Source organism: Ochotona princeps, chromosome 21, assembly GCF_030435755.1.
Source record: "Ochotona princeps isolate mOchPri1 chromosome 21, mOchPri1.hap1, whole genome shotgun sequence".
NCBI lineage: Eukaryota > Metazoa > Chordata > Mammalia > Lagomorpha > Ochotonidae > Ochotona > Ochotona princeps.
The window spans coordinates 38,626,312-38,641,933 of record NC_080852.1 but is presented as its reverse complement, the minus strand read 5'-3'; the positions used below and the strand labels follow the sequence as shown (position 1 = coordinate 38,641,933).

At 50.9% G+C, this 15,622-nt stretch overlaps 1 protein-coding gene across 3 annotated transcripts in view; it reads right to left on the bottom strand.

The window, feature by feature from the left end:
* SRGAP3 (SLIT-ROBO Rho GTPase activating protein 3) overlaps positions 1-15,622 on the bottom strand; it is a 151,120-nt gene that overhangs the window by 40,473 nt on the left and 95,025 nt on the right. For all 3 annotated transcript variants that reach the window (XR_009247314.1, XM_004581282.3, XM_058678393.1), the window contains exons 4-5: positions 5,422-5,484; positions 1,149-1,334 (exon numbers count right to left, since the gene is read on the bottom strand). Coding sequence is in view for 2 of the 3 variants with exons in the window: in XM_004581282.3 (XP_004581339.1) it covers positions 1,149-1,334; positions 5,422-5,484 (249 nt within the window). In the remaining variant the exon portion in view is untranslated. The remainder of the gene's footprint in view (positions 1-1,148; positions 1,335-5,421; positions 5,485-15,622) is intronic.

Sequence of the window (15,622 nt, the reverse complement as noted above, 5' to 3'; positions counted from 1 at the left end):
GCGGTCGGTCCCGGGGCCTCCTCCACCCACAGGTGGAGCTCTTCCTTTCCTCTACCTCCAAATCTTGATTCAGCACTGGGGATAGGGACCACGCTTCTGCCCATCCCCTCTTCACCACCCTCACTGCCCCCTCCCTGACTCTATCCACCCCAGCAGACCGCTGGCTCCATCTGGGGGCTGCCATGAATATACAGCTGGGTGGGTCTTTGCAGGGTCCTGTGTTCCACTGTCTCCAGGCACGCACCCTAGACTGGAAATGCCGAACACCACGGCTTTCTGAGCCAAGGCATTCCGAAGCAACAGACCCACGCCTCACTCTCCCAGCAGCTGCCCCACACCCTTTCAATGCACGCTGCTGTCTGCCTTTTTCAACTGTGGGTGTGAAGCAGAATCTCAGCCTGGCTCTCGTTTGTTCTTCCTTCCTCACTAACGAGGCTGGGAATCTTTTCATGTCATCGTTGGCCACATTTCTCTGGGGAAATGCCTCCTTTGCCTAGTTCTTAACTGAGTCTGTTTTTCTTGGCCTGTGTACCCTGGAGTTCCATAGTCCTTGCCTCCAGTGACTTTTCCAGCTTGTCTAGACCTAGGATTTTGTCCCCAGTCAAACTCCTCTAGCTTTTGGAGGGGGAATCTTAGTGAACATGTGAGGCCATGGTTGGCAAAGAGAGCCCAGCAAACGATTCATGATTGTGTGGAGTGGATGCACAAAGAATTCCACAACAACAAATCATAGCCTCTTCAAAAAGAAAACTTTGAAGGTCATTTAGATGAGGATGACACAAAGACAGCACATGTCCTGTCCCTGGAAGCCATCACAAGAGGATCCCAGCATCGCGAATCACTAAGCTCAGACAGCGCTTCACTTGCAGCAGCTGGCAGGAAACATGAGACTTATTTACAACTCCTGTTAGATCTGCAAACTGAGGCTGCAAGTGTTGTTGTGCTGTTGCAGCTCTTCTGACTCCAATGCTGGGAATCGTCCCCCAGCCCAGCTAGAAGATGAAGCTTCCCCAAGTGCAGCCTTCACCCATGCTTGGGCTCAGGGTTGGGGGGCTAGCACTGGGAAGGCCAAGGCTGCAGTGGAGCGTGTGGCCCTATTTCCCGGGCCCACCGTTCCCAGTCTCCGGCAGCCTAGGGCCCCCACTTGCCTTCTCCTTCATCTTCTCAATCTTCTTCACAGAGCTGCGACGCTGGGGCCGGTCCTCATGCCGCAGCAGGTTCATGCTGAGCTCTCCCGACTTGTTGAACTGCTTCTCCTCCTGCTTCTCTGCCTCCTTCAGCTTGCTCTCGGCGCTGATGCTCTCCGCGTGGTACATGTGGTAGGTCTTCATGACCTGGAGACGCAGCACGGTATGTGTCAACAGCCTCTCAGGGGTCAGGGAGGGCTCCCACCCCGGAACCCAGCCAGGCTTTCAGAGGGGCAGCAGCCAGAAAGCGACCCAAACAACCAGCAACACATGAACACACCAGCCGACATGAGACAGCTCCACAAGGGACCATCCTGTGCCATTAGGAGGAATGCTGGCTGGTGACTGGCATGGATACCCCGGGAGCTGGCTATACCCCCTAACACAGAGCCTAGGGTTCAGTCCCAGCTCCACTTATGAACCCAGATTCCTGCTAATGTGCATCCGTGAGGCAGGAGGGGATGGCCCAAGTACTTGGGTCTCTGACTGCCACACGGGAGACCTAGGCTGAGTTCACAGTTCCTGGCTTTGGCTCAGCTCAGTCCCAGGCCATTATGGTCATATGGGAATGAACCAATGAACAGAAGAGTTCTTTCTTCCTGCCTGTTTCAATTAAATGTAAACAAGTGCATACAGAAATCTGAAACAGAGAGTCTAAGACATACAACCTCTTGGGTAATCTGAAAACATTTTGCTAAGTGAATGAGCTGTGGCCGCGAGTCCCTGTTTCCATGCCCAGGAAAACTGGTAAGTCCTTCCTTAGGCAGTTACGGCACCTCTGTGGGAAACATTCTCTTTGAACCATTTTCTCAGCTAAAATGTGTCTCTGCCTCTGTCCCCGAAAGAAATAACCACAAAACTGTTTTTATACTTCTAGAATAAACTCATCCCTGTCTATAAAACAGATTTCTAATACTCTACCTCCTATATAAAAAGTTTGACACTGGGCCTGGCCTTGTAGTATAGCAGGTGACATCACAATCTGCAATGCCAGCAGGTTTGAGTCCTGGCTGCTCCACTTCAGATCCTACTGATGGTCTGGGAAAGCAGGGAGGGTCACCTACGTGCTTGGGCTCCTATGCCCACATCGGAGACCTGGATGAAGCAAGGTTCCTGGCTTTGGCCTGGCCCAGTGCTGGCCGTTGTGGCCATGTGTGGAGTGAATCACAACATGGATAATCTTTCTTCTATCTCTCCACTCTCTTTGTAATTGTGGCTTTCAAACAAATAAATATTTTAAAAACGGATATTATCATAACAAGAGAGATTTTTTTGAACCATAAAAAAAGAATCCTAGACATCATCTAATTCAGCAACCTCTATAAAAAAGGACATGGAAGCCCAGAGGGCAACATACTGGTTCAGGATCTCCAGTCCCCATGCACCTGTAACCAGTGAGGTACAGCATGTTTATCACCCTGCCCCTTAGCAGCCCGTGCCCACCCCTACTCCAGCCCCAAGCAATCAGGATGTACTTTGGATTGTCCATGTTCTAGAATCCCAAGCACATGGAATCGCCCTGGATAAACTCTTCTGTGTCTCCCTTTTTCCACTTGGCCAAAAGAGAGAGAGAGAGAGAGAGAGAGAGAGAGAGAGAGAGAGAGAGAGATTCACTCATGATGTTTTATGTGTCAGAGGTTCTTTTATTTTTACATTTAAAAAGTATTTGTTTATTTGGAAGGCAGACAGGAGAGGTCTTCCATCTGATGGTTCACTTTCCTAGATGGTCACAAGAGCCAGGGCTGGGCCAAGCTGAGCCAAGAGTCAGGATCCTTCCAGGTTTCCCACATGAGCAGCAGCAAGACCTTGGTCCATCACCTGCCGCCTCCCAGGCATAAGAACAGGGATCTAGATGGGAAGTCGAGTATCCAGGACATAAGCTGGCATCCCCATGCAAGATGCACACTGGTGGTGGCTTAACTCCGAGCACCACGTTGTCTACCCCAGAAGTTCTCTTTATGGCTGAGCTGTACTCTACCACTCAGCTGTGCCACAGCTCATCTGTGTGATCACTGACTGATAATTTCTTGGGTTGCCTTTGTTTGGGGCTATCAGGCAGCTGCGGAGGGGCAGATTCACCCACCAGGGGACATCCACCTGCCCTTTAAGTCACAGGGCAGGGCCAGTCAGCCCCACCTCCTTCCTCTTCCTTATCTGGAGGAAGGCAGCCTTCTATTCACACGAATTCTGCATCCACAGACACAACAAATCTTGAAGTGAAACTATTTGGAACAAAATACAACATCAGCATTGAATATGTGAAGATTTTGGGGGTCATTTGTCCCTGTGGAAAGCAGTGTAACAATTATTCTCTTGGTGTTTTCTTAGCATTCTCTTAGTATTTTCATGGGTTTTGGTTTCCTAGGGCCAGGGTGGAGTGGAGGCAGGGAAGGTCCTAGAACCCATCTTTGATGTACTCAGAAATGATGACCCTGTAGAGTGAGCTTACCAGGACAAAGAATTCTCCTGAGGCTGCTTGCATTGATTGCAGCATCAACCTGCTGCACGGAAAGTTCCCTCTGCCCGGATGCACTGGTGTGGCATCTCCTGCCAAGCACAGCAGGTTTAGAATTGCTACTTGGGCCCCAGCGTCTGGCTCAGTGCAGGTCCTCTGGCACACAGCAGTGTGGCCTCGGGCAAGTCACGCAACCTCTCTGACATCTGCTTCCTCATCCACATGGAAGGATGAATAACAGCACTGGTACTTCAGGTTTGATGTATACACTAAAGGTGCTAATGTTCATGGAGAGCTAAGAAGACTGCCTTGACCATAGGAAATCCATGTAAGCACTACATGCTACTGCTACCACCACCACCATTACCAATACCAACAATATCACCACCACCATCACCAACACGACTACTACCACCACCATCACTGCCAACACCACCAAAACCATCATCACCACTACAACTATCATGGCCCCCATCATTGTCATCATCACCAGCAATATCATCAGCAAGAGCGTCAATTCCACTACCATCATTATTATCACCAACACCGCCATTATCATGACCCCCACTACCATCATCATTATTATCATGGCTAACACAGCTGAGGCTTAAGAACCAAGCACCCTGATAGAGGGTGCAGGCACCCTGGGGAGCAGCTTTGTACCCAGGCTGCTCCATTTCCTATCCAGCTCCCTGTTTATGGCCTGGGAAAAACAACAGAAGACAGCCCAAGTTTTTGGCCCCACCACCCATCTGAGAGACCATGGTGAAGCTGCTGACTTCAGCCTGACCGTAAATGTGGCAGACAACCGTGGGGACGCCAGAACCTCCTGTCTGTACCGCAGTCAGCCAGTGCACCCGAGGCCCTGCATATCTACATGACCAGCCAACCACAGGAGAAAACAGCCAGCAAATGAAACCCGACTATGTGCAGGGCACAGACAGATGTGTGCCTGCCATCAGCCCCCGACCCAGCACTTGTATCATGCTGGGTGTCGGAAGCCACCCAGGGCTGGGGGGGAGGGAGCCTAAGAGGAGAGCCACGTGAGGTGCTGTCGCCTGTGGAGTTTGGTATCGTGGCAGGTGCTGGGCCCAGTCCCCAGGCACCCTGAGGGGTGATCGCACTACTGGCTATAGCGACAGAATTTGGACCCAAACATGGCACATCAGAGCTGGGGTTTGAAGCTGCCAGGCTCTCTTGCTGTCTGCATGAAACAACATCCCAGAGGTTAGCCCTGTTGCAGATTGGAGTCCGAAGTCAAGTTCCTCCATTGAGTGTGATCACAGAATGCGTGGGAATGCTTGCCCCAATTTTCCTGAGCAGCAGACTAAGGCTCAGATCCCTGGGCAGAGACCTAAGCAGAGGCTGCTGGCCCCCAGGAGGTACACAGAGAAAAAATAGTAACATTTAAGAGGGGGTGCTGGCAGTGCTTGGTGCTTTTTCCGCCTTCCCTACACCCCCGGCCCCCAATGCAAACTGTCTTCTCAGAGCCACAGCCTCGGGCCTATCCATGTTTCACAATAAGTGAGCAGCAAAAACCCATGCCTGCCCTCCCATCCCATAGCTGCCTGCACCTGGCAGCTGTCCTGTAACACCTAACATTGTAACACCTAATATTGCAGGGCCAGTTATTCTTGCCAGGCCCCAGCCCAGAGGGACAGACCTGGCAGCTGGCATGTGAGCTGCTCTATCCCATGGGGCTGACCCTCAGTGGCTCTGGTGGAGGATGCAGCATGAAGGCCCTGGGTCAGCCCAGGCCGAGCACCAAGAAGGACGTACCGTGTAGAGTTCATTGGTGACCTTCAAGAGCTCCTCATGCATCTGCAGGCCAATCTCTTTGCTCTAGAAGACAGAAGAACAAGTGTCAGGTAGGGAACTGGTTGGGCAGGAGCTGGGGTCTGGGTGGGAGAGGGGCAGGCATTGGCACTGACCATGCTGACCCGTGACTCAGACCCAAGCTGGTGAAACAATCTGCAGAGAGAAGAATTTGGCCCTGGGATCCCAAAGCCCACACCTGCCTCCCCTGACTCCTCACAGCAGCCTTCACGCGTCAGAGCCAAAGAAGCCACCCTATGTCTTCCTCTCCATTTTTAAGTTCATTTTACACCTCTGTGTGTGAATATTCCATGCACTGGCTCACTGCTCAAACGCTCACAGAAGCTAGAGCTGCACATGTTCCAAGCAGTGTCTTGACCACTGAGCCAGAAGCTCACCGTGGATCCCTAACTCTCTGTGTCCCAGGAGGCTGTGCGCCCTCTGTTCAGCACACACTGATTACTTCATAGAAGAGTGGGGGCTCCTCAGAACTCAGGCTGCAAAATGACCATGATAGTGCTTGGGTCACCAAGGACACAGCCACAGTCTGAGGTCAGTCCCCTCCATACCACCCCGCCTCCCATTGGTTCACCTTCATCCAGGCTGGGGTCCAGCAGCCTGGCCCAGGCCCTGAGAGCCTACGACACAGAGCCCTTCCGCAGCGCTTTGGACCCAAAGTGTGGTCTGCCCTCCCAGGCTGGTCTTCTCCCTGCCTGGTCCTGACATGTGGCAGGTGCACACAGATGGATGGAACAGCTTGGGGCCCCCACCTCTGCTGTGTCACCCACTGGTCATGTGATCTGGAAGAGTCACTTCTCCTTTGAGCCTCAGCCAATGTATTATAAAATAAAAATGGAAACCGTGAGAACGTTTCCCACGGCATGGCATGGCACAGCATGGCAGCCACAGGGACTTCTGGGACCACAGAAGCCAGGGGAAGCTGGATGAACTTGCAGACATGTGAGACAAGTCCTTGTCCCTCCACCTCACAGAGGATTAAGGACCTAAACCCAGGGGTTGAAACCACCAAACAACTTGAGGTAAACACCAAGGAAACTCTATAAGACACCGTCATAGGCTCAGACATCTTGGAAAAAAAAAACCCAGAAGCACAGGCAATAAAAGCAAGCAAAGACAAATGGGATGGCATCAAGCTAAGAGGCTTCTGGGCTACAAAGGAAAATTACAGAACAAAGATGCAACTGACAGAATGGGAGAAAATATTTGCAACCTGTGCGTCTGATTACAGATTAATACCCAGGGGCTATAAAAAGCCTGGGAAACTCAACAGCAACAAGATAATTGATTATGAAATGGACAAAGGGAGGGCGATGCTACAGCAGAACAGGTTAAGCTACCACCTGCAGAAGTGGCATCCCACATGGGGGTTGGTTCAAGTCCCAGTTGTTCCACTTGGGATACAGCTGAAGCCAGGAGCATCTTTTGGGTCTCCCACGTGGGTTTGGGGCCCCAATCACTTGGGCCATCTTTTGCTGTTCGTCCCAGGTTCATTAACAGGGAACTATCATCATCCTCTTCTATCAGAAGAAAACATGGGGGAGCACCAGTGCTGACCAGCCTGGCCCCACAAACTCGTCCAGCAGCCATGGGCCTGGCCTGGCAGAGCACCTTGCCTGGGAACTGACCACACCCTCAGGTTTCTCCTGGGGCTGCTAGATGAGGTCATTGGGGGTCACACACTGCCTGTTGCTGTCATGCCCATAACAGGGGAAGCACACAGCCTGGCTGTCCCAGTGTGGCTGGGATGAGATGTACCACTGGACTTTCTGGTTTACAGCACCCAGGGATGTTCTTTTTAGCCAGCCTGAACAAACACTACTGTAATCTTTGTGCTTAAGCTAGAGTGAAGATGTTAGAAGGGCCACTGAGGGAAGCAGTTCCTGCCTGAGTTCTGAGGTCTGATTTTCAAACAAGCAGCCAAGCTCCACTGTTAAGAGTGGGGAAAAAAAGTCACCCTAGAAGACCTGCACACAGCAGGGGCTCCAAGCACACTGAGGCCGCAGCCCCTGGAGTGCAGGTGCAGTGAGAGAAGGGAGTCAGAGGAACCACGCCTTGGACACTTATTTGCCAGAAATAATTTGGCAATATTGTTTTAGTTTTGCTGACTTGACACAGTTCCCGAGAGAAATCAATTCTTGGACCATGAACATCTCACCATGTATGACTCAATTTAGATGTCAACACAGAGGAAACACCCTGAGAAACCTTGCTGGAGGTACGGGGGCTTTGGAAAGCTTATTGGACAAGTCCTACTTTTGCAGAGGGTGTGTCTCCAGCCCCTTTCAGCTGTCAGGAAGAGGTCATTTCCAGCACCAGCATCGTTTTTTGTGCCTACTATAGGGTCCTGGTGTCTGTGTCCCCAACGTCCACTGAACTGTAATCTCTAAAACCACGTGCTGAGGATGTCTGGAGGGGATGAGACCCCGGGGTGGGCGCTGCTCCCCAAGCATGTGACACCCTGCACGGACTCGGGACTCCACAATGATGCTATTAACAACACCTTCACTAGATGCAACCTGTGACCTTGACCCACCCTCCCCAGGGTGGGAGCTGAATAAATCTATCCCCTATAAATTACCCATCCTGCGAGATTCAGTTAAGCAGAGGTGGGGAACACCAGGCCTGTAAAACCATTTATTCTGTGGTTCCGCCAAGACAACCACAGGTAGGACTTGAAATTCAATGAATCTACATAGTGGGCTCATTTTCGAGCTGATGATCACGTATGGCCCATGAATGATGTTACCAACATTTAAATGACCCTTGGCAGAAAAACGTTCCCCAACCCTCAGCCCCAAGTTGTATCAAGAAGAAATGGCTGAGAAACAGGCATGTCTTTGGATTCTGGGTCCCCATGGTTGGGATAAAGACCCAGGTACTGGAAGTGTGATTCCTGGGCCGAGGGGAACGGGGGAGGTCAGGGGGAGCATGTTCAGAAATGTGCAGGGGTGTGGCCTGGTTGAGCACTGAGGTCACAGGGACACGGCCCTCAGGGGTGCTTAGTGGTCCTCCTGGGATGTCAAGTTAGCGCCCATTGGAGGCATGGCCACAAAAGGACCACCTGACTCCTAAGTCCCTCTCTGGCCTCCTGCCCCTTTCTGGGATGGCTACGTCCTGCATGCTTGCTAGCCACTGTGGTGCCATCTGCCATGGAGTCTCCATGTCAGCCACATGGAGAAAGAAAGCCAGGCCGACTTCTTTTCTTGGTTGAGTTGCACAGCTCCAGGCATCCTGTTATAGTCCCTGGAACTGAACGAACCCACCTGCCCGAGGAGACCACCCTCAAGCAGCCTGTAGAGAACTTCCAGGCAGGCAGGGGCTGATCTCAGAGGCCAGCATGGAGCCTGGCCCTGCCCACCCAACCCAGCCACAGCCAGGCCTGGCTCCCTTTTTCCTGCAGCAATGTTCTTGGGTTACTCTCAGGGCCATCCCATGGTTGGCCTCATTCTGAGGTTCCAGAAAAATGATTGGAAACAAACAGGCACACAGCAGCAATGCCTGTCTTCCTCAGCCCTAATGCCACCATCCTGGCTTCTCCACGCTTTGCCTTCTTTGCTATTCTAATTGCCAAACTCAAGACCTGATGTTCCCGATTTTGCTGGCTGGTCCCCAGCCCGACTAGGTTTTCATTTCCAAAGCAAAGGCTTCAACAGCTGTCTTGGGGGAGCCAGAGTCAGTCTGTCCTGTGGTCAGCAGCTCCCTGACAGCCGTGGTACGACAGCCTAGGGCTGCCCTTCACCCATGGGACACACAGGGTGCCATGACTGGGCTGTGGGCTATGGGCTGTGTGTTTCCCTCCACCATCCCTGCCTTGGCCTGGACCCTGCCCATCCTCTGCCATTGGTCCCCACAAGGGCAGCTCTGCTGTTGCCCACTGTGGCTGCAAGCCCCCCACCTGTGTCAATCACTCCACCATCTCCTGGAGGCCTGTTGATGCCTATTGATTGTGTTTCCCAAATTGCTGATCACAACACCCTGGGGGAGCCTGAGGACACTTCCAGATAGCTACAGAGCTGACCAGTGGGTACTGCTGGGTCTCTGCTGATAACCCTCAATACTGCCCGTCACAGTAAAACCAGTCATCACAGCAATCTTGTGTACTGGTCATGATTGTCAACAACACTCAGAGTACGGGGAACAGCAGGAAGTGTGCTTGGCTCCTGATCTCAGACCTGGAGGTCTGGCCCCCGTGCAAGCCTGAGGTCACTGCAGGTAGGCATCACCACCCTCCCCACCTTCAAGACTAGGACACAGAGGACCTTGGTCACTGCAGACTTTGATACCGTGGCCGAGGCCTAAGCAGAGCAATGGGCAGACCCTGCCTGGGCCCACACTCAGGAGTCATCACTTTGGCCATCATCCTGATGCTGGCTTTTTTTGGGCAGAAATCTCTTCCAGATACAGGCTGGAGCGAGAGCCTGCTGGCCCAGGGAGCTTCCTAGGAAACCCTGGAGCTATTGTCTCCTCTCCCCACTGTCCCCCAGGTGACTGTAGATGTTGCTGGATTCAGAACATGGCTGATGGCAGCTCCGTCGCCAACTTCACCCATCAGTGGGACCTCCTGGCATGCCACGACCTGCTTCTCTGCTTGAAGGTTATGGATAGGAGGTGAAGGAGGACCATGTCAGCATTTCAAAAACATCTCCTCCCACATCTTTACCCACCAACCCACCCTCCCAGACATCAACTCATCCACCTGTCTACTCTTTCACCCAGCCAGCCATCATGCATCCAGCCCTTCATCCCTTCCCATTTCCATGTCGATCTCCCCAATCCAGGCCTCTATTTCCTTTCACCACTAACAGACATGTGCAGTTCATGAACAATTTGTTACTGTGGGAAAAAAAACTGAATAGACTTAAAATTCTTTTTTTGCACCCAAGTAACTCAGATGAACTTGTTCTAGCTTGTCTGAAGCCTTGGATAAGGCTTCAAATTGGCAAATAGTATCTATCATAGCAACACAAATTCTACCAAAACTGAACCAAGAACTGTGGGCGATCTCCCCAGGCCCCTGCCCTGCTGCCTGGCAGGCATAACCTAAAGCTTACTCCCCCATGGCCTGAGGCACAGCTTTCAGGCCTACACATGGAGTGTGAGCTCCAACATGGCTAGGAGGTCAAGGGGAGTACACGTGAAACATGAAGGATGACTGGAAGATCTAGGGAAGTAGACATGTCATACAGTCAGTCACAGTGTCTTTGGTGGACATTGGGTCTGCCAGAAGCTTCCCTCCTGCCCTCCCCCCTTCCTTGCCCTTTAAAATCTGTAACCTATGCATAATAAAGTGGATATTCCTCACCAGCTTGCCTCTGGTGGTTCTTGCAGCTGAAGGCACCAGAGTCTGCCTCACCCTTGGTGACCTCGGGGCCTGCTGGCAGGTCTAAACCCCCAAGAAAGAACCATGATTTTCTTCAGTTAGTCATATAAAAACTGACTGCTTTATATGACTAAATCCCTAGGTCATTAGGGATGGACTAACTGCTGCTCTCATCACCCACAAACATGTCTTATGCTAGGAAAGGTCTTTTACATTTCCATTTTTATCTTTGAATTTCATTTTCCAGGAGCAGTTTGAGGTCTCTTTGCATATGTAAAATAACATGAAGCTACTCTCCCTCTGTCCACTCTCACCCACGGCCCATTAAGTGAATCATCCTCCAGTCTGGCTAAACACTGACTACCCCCAGAACCTTCTCCACATCTCTAATGTCCACAATATGAAACTCACTTTCTTAGTCTCCCACCCAAGGACCTCTTGACCTGTCTCCAATCTGCCTATAACTCCCACCTTCCCATATCTAAAACACACAGAAAAAATAGAGAACAGTGGCATTGCCTAAGTCCCCAAGAGAAGACTATTCAGATTATGCCATGCTTGTTTCAAATCTACTTTTCACAGACACAGATGAGGTGCTCTCAGCCTCCTTCCTCCCTCCCCCTAAATTATTATTCCAAAGCTGGAGAGTACATTTCACACGGCCTGCATTTTGCATAACCTCACCTCAACCACCTGTCCAATAATATGAACAAGGAACAATATTATGAATCTTAGGGCAACATCACACCACAACTTATGTTCTTCTCAGCCAGCATTTTTGCTTCCAAGTGTTATCCACAGGGATAGCTGTAGATCCGATTTCTTCACCTTTACTCTTAACCATAATTATCAAACCATTCACTTTATAATGGATGCTCAGGCTATTTTTCTTTATTTCTCCTTTAAACACAACTGCAGCAAACTTCTTTATATGGAGGGGTGTGTGTGTGTGTGTGTGTGTGTGTGTGTGTGTGTTATACATATACAAATCAGCCCACCTGATCAGTCCTGAATGGTCACATCTTCGCTCCCAAGTTGGGCAGTAACAATGCCATGTACCAGGTGCCAACTTATATGTATATGTTCAAGGTATTGCTGCTGGACCCCACCCTATCCCACAGAGAAGACTGTCTAGCCTAGCTCTAGCCCTACCTGCTGTTTTGTTTTATTTGATTGTTATTAAGGGGTTTACTTATTTATTTCCAAGAGTTATGGAGAGGGAAGGAGCAACAGAGAGGTCTTCCATCCACTAGTTCACTACCCAAATGGCTGCAATGGTTGGGGCTGGGCCAGGCTGAAGCCAGGAGCCAAGAGCTTCATTCAGGTATCCCATATGAGTGCATAAGCCCAAAAACTGCCTTTTCAGGTGCATTAGCAGGGAGCCTGTGGAGCAGGTAGGACTCAAACAGTTGCCTAGAGGGACTCTCGGTGACAGCACAGGCATTGTCTTCACCTGCCACACAATAGTGCCAGCTCCTAGCACTACCTGTTTTAATGAGCAACACTTCAGAGAAAGCTGAGATACCTGATGAGGCCAATGTTCTAACAAATAGAAAGCACATCCTTTAGGCAGGCCAAATTCTCTTATGCTTACCATGCAACAGAGTAGGAAATTGAAAAATAAGCTGAGAGCTCTTTAGAAACCTTCACAACTGAGAAAACCTGATCTTGAATAATTCATGAGCCATGAATACATGGTAATGGAAAGTATGAAATATTTATAACTGAATGACAATGACAGCATCACTTCTCCAAGCTTCTGGGCTGCAGCTACTGTGTGACTGTGGCAGTGTGAGCCTTTACTCCTTCTCAGATGCACACCTAGGTGCCATTCTCTAATTGGATGAGGCTGGCTCACAGGCCTTCCCTCACTGTGGCCCAGTAACCCGGTAAGCAGCCATCTTGCTGGCTCATGCTCAGCAGGAAACACGGTCAGTCTTCATTGTCAGATTGAGTGAGTTCCCTTCTGCTCCAAATTGCTGAGAGTTTTTGTCCTGAAATGGTCAGAAGTTGGAAGCCTTCTGAAATTCAATGGTGCCTCTGCCCCTCCCTTATGCTGGGTGGTGGCTCTGGCCAGTAGAACAGGGCAGGAGAAAGCAATTGGTGATGGTCAAAGACCAGGGAGTACTCTCCGGAGTGCATGGTCTTTCATGCCACCTGTGTGCAGGTTGCCACCCCACTGCTTCTTCCCCAAGTTCTGCACTTGTCCTGGCTTACCAGGCACCATACAAGCATTTCACATTCCTTTTCCTTCCCTACAATGATCCCACAAAGGAAGGGATTACCAATTCTGCTTTGGAAGTGACACATGTCAGTGGTTTTAAGGGATTTAAGGGATTCAACATAGCTCACATGCCCTGGCTCCAACCACCAAACTCAATTGCCCATATGTTGGTGACACATGGCCAGCCTCGGCTCGCACCTGCCCTGGCTGTGGCCTGACTCCCACCCCTTGCTTTTCCTCAAAGTCTGCAAGATCAGCTGTGGACAATGACATGTGGGATCTGCACCCCGGCCATAGCAAATGCTGCCAGGAGACCAAACTCAGCTGAAGAGGTGTTAACTCAGCTCACAGCCAGTGAGTGGCTACCATCAGCTGGATGGTGTCAGAACCCAACCTCGGACAGCTCTGCAGGGTCAACGGAGGGCCATGGCCTGAATTCTCCCATTGCCAGCTTAGCTCCTTCCTTTTCTTCTGCACTGCCCTGCACTTGTGTGTACCACCCTGCACCTTGGAGAGTGTCTCAGCCAGCGCTCTGGGGTGCCTGAGCCCTGGCAGCTCTGGATCCTTCAAATCCCACATCAAATGTGCCATCACCAACCTCTCTGCCCTGGCTGCATGTACTCTCCCTGGGTGGACTATGAGATAACACCTATTCCATGCCTGCTGTAGCTTCTGCTGCCCTGGGAAGCCCCCCCGGGGGGGCACTGCAGCTGACCCATTGCTGGATCCTCAGCATGGCACCTGCCAGTGTCCCACATGTGCAAGGGTTCTAGAGTAGTGCCCGTCTCAGCTCATACCCAGGTTCCTCACCTATAAAATGGAACAATGAAGAATGAGATGTATACACAACATCTGGCCCAGGACCTGGCACACGTCGACAGCAGCTGTTTGTAGTGTCATCACAACATTAACACACAAGGAGGATCCAAAAAGCTTGCAGATAGATCTGGATTGTGGTACAAAGGGTTAAGCCACTGCCTGTGATGCTGCCATCCTATGTGAGTGACAGTTCAAGTCCTGGCTGCTCCACCACTGACCCAGCTCTCTGCTAAGCTGCCTGGGAAAGCAGGAGAGGATGGGCCAAGTGGTTGAGAGACCCAGATAGAGGAGAATGTTCTTGGCTCCTGACTTTGGCCTGACCCATCGCTGAAAGTGGTGATCATTTAGGGAATAAACCTTGCTCTCTCTAACTTTCCCTCTCTAACTCTTTCAGATAAAACAATAGATAAATCCATTAAAAAGAAGACTTACAGAAAATGGAAATAAGAGATAACGTACTTTGGTGCCAAAAATACATGAAGTCTATCCTTATTTTTTTTATAACAGCATTTTCCATGAACTTTTAAAATATCCCGCGTACACATGGATTTCATAGTTCTTTGCTCCACAATAAGCTTATCTTCCAATTCCACTCTTCACTCACATTCTGAACTCGCTCGTGTGTGTGTGTTGGCTGGGCTGGGCTGCCAATGTGCAGGGGAGGCATCCCTCCTGGTGGCATCTCCCAGGGACACAGTGGGGCCTGGGCTGCAGACTCCTCACTCCTTGGCAGCCTGCCCACTCTGCTTGCTCTGTGTCTCCACAAGGCCTTCAAGCTGGACACTCCAGCAGGCACACCCTCACCCTCTCCTGCAAACAAAAAGAATGAACCGAGCTTTGAATCCAAGGCTGAGGGTGCTTTTGATCTCTGTTGCAAAGCAAACCCATCATTGGACACAAAAGCCCTGATTTATTTATGAAATGCAATGAATATCTTCGAGGCGGGGACGAAGCAGCTCGCTCAAGACCCAGTCCTTGTTACCACACAGTGAATGGCCGCTTTCAAAAACAAGTCAGCCCTCCACCACACACCCTCTGTCCTTGGCTGAGAGCCCTTCCCCCATAACACTTCCTCCTGAAACACCATGGTTTCCCACAATCAAATTCACATCACAGCCTGGCAAGTAATTACATTCCGCAGGCATCAGAGCACAGACTGCTGGGCGCTATTGTCCAGCACAGGGAAGACAGAGCAAGGCTACAAATGGAAGGGGTTTCGTCGTCCAGTCTCAGGGGGCGGGAGGGTCAGGCAAGAGGCTGTACACAGACCCCACTGAGCCCAGCTGTTGTGCCCAGTGGGTAAGTGGACCCAGTTCGACTCCCATGTCTGACTCAGCAGGTCTCAGTTGCTCATCTGTGCCCCAAGGAGGATGGACCAACTACTGCCTGTACTGCCTCCCTTCTCTGCGGGGTAGGGGTAGGGGGCAGCTTGAGCAGCTCCTGGGGATGTGTAAGCAATGCAGACTCTACATCGCCCTACACACTGAACCAATCAGAAACCATGGGGGTGGGGCTGCCCAACTGGGATTAACACGTCCTTTAGGAGACTCTAATATAAAGCTTGATGGAGATAGTGGGGGGCGGCAGATGAGGCAGTGCTGAAACACAGGACACAAATTCAGGTGCAGACAGCATCAGGGAAGCCAAAGGGCCAAGTAGATGCAACACAAGCACTTTAAAGTTCACACAAGTGAAACAGAAGTTTGTTTTGCTGGTTTGTTTGGAGGTCATCAGAAAGCATATAATGAAAAATCTGCACAGATTTCAAACTTCTGCACCTA